Here is a 7,987-nt window from a genome sequence, read left to right as displayed (position 1 = left end):
GAAACTTGTTTAATTGTTTTGCTTGGGATTTCTATTCGAAATTCATCAAAGTTAGTTCTAAATTCGAAAGGTATTTTTAAGTATTCATTTTTTAATTGTTTATTTTTTAAATCGATAGTTAATTTCAAATTTCTCATTGTTTTTCCCGTATGGTTGTAAACGAGATGATATTAATTGTTCAATCAATTCACAATGTTGGTTAACACTATTTATTAATTAATAACAATAAATCTAAAATACGATATGTTCGAATAACTATAATGTAATATATCTAGAGCATTAGTGAGTGTAAATTAAGGTGTTGTGAGTGACCGATCGCGATGTGTACGGTCCGAATGTTCGTGGAGAAGAGACCGAGACTTGTCTCATCTTTTTTAACCCCGTCGATGAGAAGTTCGGAAGGGAGGTTTATTGGACTCGACATTGGAAATTTCGGTTGTAAATCAAATAAGGCGAACATCTTATAATTAGACGCACATCTGTCCTCAGTCCATCTTCACAACAATCGCGTGAATAAGACAACAATAGGTGCCTTCAAAAACTGTATGACGGCATGAAACTGGACGTGCTATTCATGGTCTTGAACATTCTACGACATCGTGGGAATCTCAATCGCTATCAATAAAACCTTGCCGAAACAGAGCTCACTGGATCGTAAACTAATTTAAAGCATATAACATACACCCCCCCTTGAAATGACCCATTTCAAATGAATGTGATGATAGGTGATTCTAACGATTAGCGTATGATGTTATGCAAGTAAGACGTGTATGTGTGTGTACCTACATTACAAGTATGCATAACTAATTGTCAATATAACAATTAATTTAAGTTAGTTCTAACTTCAGTGGTTTTCTGCAAAGGGTTACTGCTCACTTGATGCTGCTGTTATTGATCGGGTTACCTTAGAGGAAGAGTCTTCAGGGTCGATGAGTAGCGGTATAAGTTTTACCACCGGTCTAGTTATTATGCCATCCGAAGTCCTTAGCGACACAACTCGCGCTATGCTGTCAGTGCCCATATGCAGCTGAGTTATTCTCCCCAAACGCCATCGCGTAGGAGGTGAATTATCGTCCTTAATAATGACCATGGATCCTGGTTTCAATTGGCACGGTGAGCCATGAGTCCATTTGTTGCGCTGTTGTAGTTGATGAAGATATTCCTGCTGCCATCGTCGCCAAAAATGTTGAACCATGTATTGCAAGTGTTGATATCTGTCCAAGCGATTGATCGGTATTTCACTAACGTTAGCTTCAGGTAAGGCCGTTAGGGATTCTCCAATGAGAAAGTGTGCGGGAGTTAGTGGAGTTAAATCATTTGGATCATCAGATAGGGGTGATAATGGACGGGAATTCAAGCAAGCCTCGATTTGTGTTAGTATTGTGTATGTTTCTTCATATGTTAACCTGGTTTCACCAACCACGCGTTTCAAATGAAATTTAGTGGACTTGACTGCGCTTTCCCACAATCCGCCAAAGTGAGGTGAATATGACGGATTTAAGTGCCAAACGATCTGTTCATTTGTTGTATATTCCCCTACCTTATCGCGAAACCCCTTGCTCTGTAACAAGGCTCCTAATTCGTTCAACTGATTATGAGCTCCTACAAAGTTTAACCCGTTATCTGAATATAACCTTTGACAACGACCACGACGTGAAATGAATCGTCGTAAGCAATTCAGGAACGCGTCTGTCGTGAGATCATGTGCTAATTCGATGTGCACAGCTTTGGTAGTGAAACATATAAAAATGCACATATATGCCTTGATAGTGACACGACTGCGACCCCTTTCCTTTAAGTACAGGGGTCCAGCATAATCTACACCGCTAATAAGAAACGGACGAGTGGGGGTAATGCGCGATGACGGCAAATTGCCCATGATATATTGGGTAGTGGTGCCTTGTAATCGAATGCACGTGACGCATTTTTTCACAATTTTACGTACCATCATCTTAGCTGACAATGGCCAATATCTTGTGCGCAATGATGATATCACTGCTTGATAACCAGCATGCAACAGCCTTTTGTGCTCATATTCTATTATTAGCCATGTCAACCTATGATTTGGCGGTAATATAATAGGATGCTTATGATCGAATTCGATGGGCGCCTTTTGAAGACGGCCACCAACCCTGAGTATACCGTTGGTATCAATAAAGGGATTCAACGATGATAGTCGGCTGGATTTTGCCACTGGTTGAACTGCCTTCAAACGTTTCAACTCTTCACTGAACCACTCCTGTTGAGCAATTTTAATGATGCACCTTTGCGCCCGTTGTATTTCATAGGTGCTCAATGCTGATGATTTTATATCCTTGTCCTTATTACGCGTTGTGTGTATAAACCTTAAACAGTATGCTAGCACACGAACTAATCGTGGCCATGATGAGAATTTGTTAAACGAATTGAAGGGATGAATCACATTGGTGAGAGCGATCATAGGTACCACATGCCTTTCCTCACTTGCGTCGTCTTCTACTTGTATATCCTTGCATGGCCATGATGTATTATCTTGAGATAACCACCAAGGACCATGCCACCACAATGCTGAATTGGACAACTGTATCGGATCCGCACCACGTGAGACCAAATCGGCTGGATTGTTTTCGGAAGTGACGTGTGCCCAATTGTTGTTAGTTAATCGTTGTATTTCTCCAATACGATTAGCTACAAAGTTCTTCCATCTATTTGATTGGCCCTTAATCCATGCTAACGCAATCATCGAATCACTCCAAAAATATTGATCTTCGATCTTTGTTTTTAAGGCTTGCGTTGTTTTACTGACCAATTGAGATAGTAATAAGGACGCCGATAGTTCCAACCTAGGTATGGACATCTTCTTTAGTGGCGCAACTCTTGATTTCGCACAAAGCAGTCGGACTGTGTGCTTCTGTTCTTTATCCGTCGATCTTAAGTAGATACATGCTCCAAATGCCCTTTCAGATGCATCGCTGAAACCGTGGAGTTCTACTCGTATGGTTTGGTCGCCCAGCACTCGGCGAGGTATTTGAATGCTGTATAGATGTATAAGTCCTTGCTGAAACTCCTTCCAAATCGTGTATAGATCTTGGGGCAAGGATTCATCCCACTCGAGTTGCAATTGCCATATGCGTTGTAGAATAATCTTCCCTTGAACGGTGATGGGGGCAATAATCCCCAATGGGTCAAATATCTGAGCGATTTGTGATAATATTGACCTTTTGGTTATTTTCCTCTCTTCTTGCGGGCTTATTGTGATCAATAATTCGTCAGTGCTCGTTTTCCATTTCAATCCTAAAGTTTTAGGATCCTTGTTGGGTTCTATCACTCGTTCATCTGTTGATATATCCTTTAATATCCGTGCATCATTGGACGCCCATTTGCGTAATTCAAATCCTCTTGTTCTTAATAATTGCGTTAATCCTTGGCTTAATTCCTTAGCAGCGTCGACGCTGTTTGCGCCAGTAAGTAAGTCATCTAAATAAAAGTCATTGATGATGACCTCACACGCATCAGGATGTACTTCCTTGTTTTCTTCACCAATTTGTCTGAGACATCGTTTTGCCAAGTATGCCCCAGGCCTCGTGCCGTAAGTAACTGTATTCAACTCAAATACTTCTATAGGTAGTGTGTCATTGGGGCGCCACAAAATTCGTTGATAAGCTCTGTCTTGCTCTTTCACCCATATTTGTCGATACATTTGTTTTGCATCGTCTGCAACAATGTATTTATGTTTCCTGAATCGCAATAGTATCGAAAATAGTTCATCTTGTACCTCATATCCCGCATGTTGGACATCGTTTAATGACAGACCGGAAGTGCTCATTGCCGAACCGTCAAATACGACTCGAAGTTTGGTAGTCGTACTTTGTTCCTTGATGACTGCATGATGTGGAAGATAGAATGCATGGCTCACCTCTTCCACTCGTGTTTGCGATAACCTCGACATATGCCCAAGCTCTTCGTATTCTTTCATGAACTTGACGTATTCAACATGTAGAGCAGCATTAGACTTGAATTTCCTTTCCATTGACATCAAGCGTTTTACTGCTATATGATATGATTCGCCTAATTGATCCTTCTTGTCGTTGAATGGAAGATTAACAATAAATCTGCCATTTGAATCTTGAGACGTTGAAGATCTAAATAACTGCTCGCATGGATCAAAAGGGTTCAATGGTGGGGCTCCACTGCGTTGCGTACACTCCTCAACTGCCCAGAATCTCTCTACCTGTTGGTGTAATTGTGCGTTTGTTATCATATGACATGCCGCCCTGTCACGTAACGATTGCGATTGCTGTGGAATGCTTGCTGTGACAATCCAACCTAGTTTCGTCTTTTGTAACAGGGGCTGGTCCCTGCCAGTTTTTATTTGACCAACACATAGCAAATCCCAAAACAATCCAGCACCTATGAGAAGGTCAATGGGTCGACTGTCGTCAAATAAGGGATCAGCTAACTCAATTCCAGATGGTATCTTTATGCTTCTCCTGTTTATCTCACTATTAGGCAAGTTGTCCGTTATTTTCGGGGTGATTAGGCAAGTGATTGTTGTTTTAAAACTTGTAGTACGTGATTGTAGTTTTAATAATGCCTTATAATTCAAATTGATTGTCGCTTGATGTATTCCGGAAATCGTCGTATCCGTACTTGTTTTGAACAACCTTAACTTGTTGCATAGCTCTTGCGTGATGAAATGGATCTGTGATCCTGAGTCCAATAATGCTCGGCATTCATGGATCACTCCCTCGTGATCATGTACTTGTACAATAGCAGTACCAAGGATCACATGTGTTGAAGAGTTGTCCGATGACTGAACGGTTAATACAGTGGAGTTATTAGGTCTCTCAGATGTCATGGTAGGCTCATTGGATGTGTCCTTTAATTCACTGTTGGGCTTATTGACGTGTAATAAGGTATTGTGTCGGCGACTGCATTTCTTACACGTACCCGCTAAGCAAGGTTTGCTTTGATGATCCGATCTCAGGCAGTTGAAACATAACTTCAACTCCTTAATGCGCTCAATTCGTTCTTGTACTTCTCTCTCTCTGAATTTTTTACACATGTAGATGGGGTGGTTCCCCTTACATTTTGGGCATGAGTTCATGGTTGTGGTTAATAATACAGCGCGTTCGTTTGTCCCCTTTCCACCTCTATGACTGGCTTGCTCTCGTTGATTCAGTGCGATCGATCTCTTCTCGATGTAATCTGTTTGTAGATATTTGCAATGGGTTTCTAGGGTGGAAGTAAAATCGTCGAATGTGCGTTTGCCTAAGGTAGTCAATGTACGTTTATTCCAACTACTTCGGGCTTCATCGTCCACCTTTTTGTAAATTAAGTGGATGAGCAACGAATCCCATGTGCCTATTGCTTGCCCCATACTTCTTAAGGCGATTAGATGATTATGTGCATCATCAATAAGACGGCGTAAATCCGTATATGAGTTTTTTGTCATGGGAGCAAGTCCAAATAGGGCTCGTGTGTGATGCAGAATTAATTCTTCGGAATTTTCGTACCTATCCCGAAGCTTCTTCCACGCATGATCGTAATTTGTCTCTGAAATGCCTAACGACTGAATTGCACGCGCAGCTTCACCTTCAAGTGCATTATTGAGGTAATTGAATTTATCAATTTTTGACAATAACGCCTGAGAATTGACTAATGAATCAAATGAATCACGGAAATTTATCCATTTCGATAAGTCCCCATTGAATTTGGGCAATGATATTTGTGGTAATTGCTTTAACATAGACACGTTGTTGGATTGTGTATTTGGCTGCGCGGCTACGTTGATTCCTTGTCCCGATTTATTGCCATTATTTGTATTTGCTATTAGCTCTTCCGCTAGTCCAACCAGTTCATAATAATCGGATTCGAAACTGTCGCGTTCGTCCGATTCCTTTGCTATAGCATCTCTATCTCCCGCCTGAATTGATACTTCTATTTGATCTTGTATGTGTCCATATTCTGACCAGAGTAACTCATGACCTGTTAACCGTGCGCGTATTTGATAATGCTTGTCTTTATTCGCGGGATCTTCTAAGAATTTTCTAAAACGGGTGATTTTCGTTTTGATTATTCCGCGTTTGGTCTTTAAATCGTCACCAGCCATGCTTATGTATGTATGCGATCTGTGTTCGTCGTAATACAGTTGTAAACGAGACTTGCTGAATATACTAGATTGAGGATAAATGAAAGGATATAGCTTACGTTCTGTTGACTTCTAACTGCACTGGTTGTTGTGATGATCAATCAGGCACTTCACAATGATATCGACCTCGTTGATAGCTGGCACCTCAAGCACTTGGTGTGTCTTGCGTCCTTGATGAATTGTCGATGCACCTTAAATTCACTTCACTCGTACCGATATGTGTCTCAAATCCGGCTCGAAGGACCAATGTTTTTCCCGTATGGTTGTAAACGAGATGATATTAATTGTTCAATCAATTCACAATGTTGGTTAACACTATTTATTAATTAATAACAATAAATCTAAAATACGATATGTTCGAATAACTATAATGTAATATACCTAGAGTATTAGTGAATGTAAATTAAGGTGTTGTGAGTGACCGATCGCGATGTGTACCGTCCGAATGTTCGTGGAGAAGAGAGCGAGATTTGTCTCATCTTTTTTAACCCCGTCGATGAGAAGTTCGGAAGGGAGGTTTATTGGACTCGACATTGGAAATTTTGGTTGTAAATCAAATGAGGCGAACATCTTGTAATTAGACGCACATCTGTTCTCAGTCCATCTTCGCAACAATCGCGTGAATAGGACAACAATCGGTGCCGTCAAAAACTGTATGACGGCATGAAACTGGACGTGCTATTCATGGTCTTGAACATTCTACGATATCATGGGACTATCAATCGCTACCAATAAAACCTTGCCGAAATAGAGGTCACTGGATTGTAAACTAATTTAAAGCATATAACATCCTGTATGCTGTTAAACTTGCAACGGATTTTCCAGCCTGCTCAGAAAGATTTTTATAATCTCTGTATAGATCGGTTACGGATCGGTTATGCCGCCTTCAATATACTCCTTTTCTCTATGAGCTCTTGTATAATGACTCCCAATCTTAGGAATGGATGAAATGTGAGCACATATATCATTTCTTACATCAGGTATTTGCTTTTGATTCCCATGCTTTCCTCTTTTATCTTCAAAATTTCCTTCTTTTCTCTTGATTATCACGCTTCGAATACAGTGAGTGGTAATTCCCAAAGTCGATGTGAAGAACAATTTACAAACATTTATCTTCTTATCGTTCTTTAATAAATGAAAAATATTATTATTGGTTCGTTTGTTTCTGCCATTACGAGATATAGAGTTATTATCATCTCGAGGTATTTCATGCATCAATGTCGCAATAAATGATCGTTGTTTGATAATATCAGACAGATCTCAGTATTTACGAAATATTGCTGTTCTTTCCTCTGTGGAGAATTTAGTTCAGGTTAGTTCAGGTTAGTTCAGGTTAAGTTTACAGTTTTCACCACAAGGAGGTTTCATTTTTCTATTTAGGTGCCTTTGTTTAGAGTAACATAAGCCTGTCCGCTATTCCTGAGTGATTTTATTTTGTTTCTTTTCTACTTCTGACTTCTGACGGTTCTTCTTTTTTTTTGTAGTTTTCTCCTTTCTTAGATTTGCTTTTTTATGACTTTGTTGCATTGGCACTTCTTGTTCACTGCCTGTTGTGGATAATTCAGCTTGGTAATTGGGGTCGTTAATAAAGTCGTCTGAAAGTGGATTACATTCTGATCCGGTTTCTTCCACTTCTATATCAACTTCCATTTGTGGAGATGGGTCAGGATCAACTTTAGAAATCCGTGTTTTTTTTCGATGTTTACTTCTAAATTGCTTACAACTGTTTCTACATTGCTAATCAATCACAGACGAATCAGGTACAATTTTCTAGGTGTCAGTATTACAGTTAGAAGAAATGTCTTTTACTAATTTAATGCCTAACAGTCCTAGCATTTGTTTGCCTCTTGAATTATC

At 39.9% G+C, this 7,987-nt stretch overlaps 1 protein-coding gene across 1 annotated transcript; it reads right to left on the bottom strand.

Annotated features, from left to right (window-relative positions):
* Positions 1-865: 865 nt before the first annotated feature.
* Positions 866-6,091, bottom strand: LOC136419055 (uncharacterized). The gene has a single exon (XM_066405229.1). It carries the CDS (start codon positions 6,089-6,091, stop codon positions 866-868), a length of 5,226 nt encoding a protein of 1,741 aa, XP_066261326.1.
* Between the last annotated feature and the right edge of the window lie 1,896 nt (positions 6,092-7,987).

The sequence above is a fragment of the Euwallacea similis genome, unplaced genomic scaffold, assembly GCF_039881205.1.
Source record: "Euwallacea similis isolate ESF13 unplaced genomic scaffold, ESF131.1 scaffold_63, whole genome shotgun sequence".
Classification (NCBI taxonomy): Eukaryota; Metazoa; Arthropoda; class Insecta; order Coleoptera; family Curculionidae; genus Euwallacea; species Euwallacea similis.
Note: the sequence above shows the minus strand (reverse complement) of the source record. Positions and strands in the feature narration are given on the sequence as shown.

Excerpts from the sequence above, each read along its gene's own strand:
- LOC136419055 (XM_066405229.1), bottom strand. The coding sequence starts at position 6,091 with ATGGCTGGTGACGATTTAAAGACCAAACGCGGAATAATCAAAACGAAA.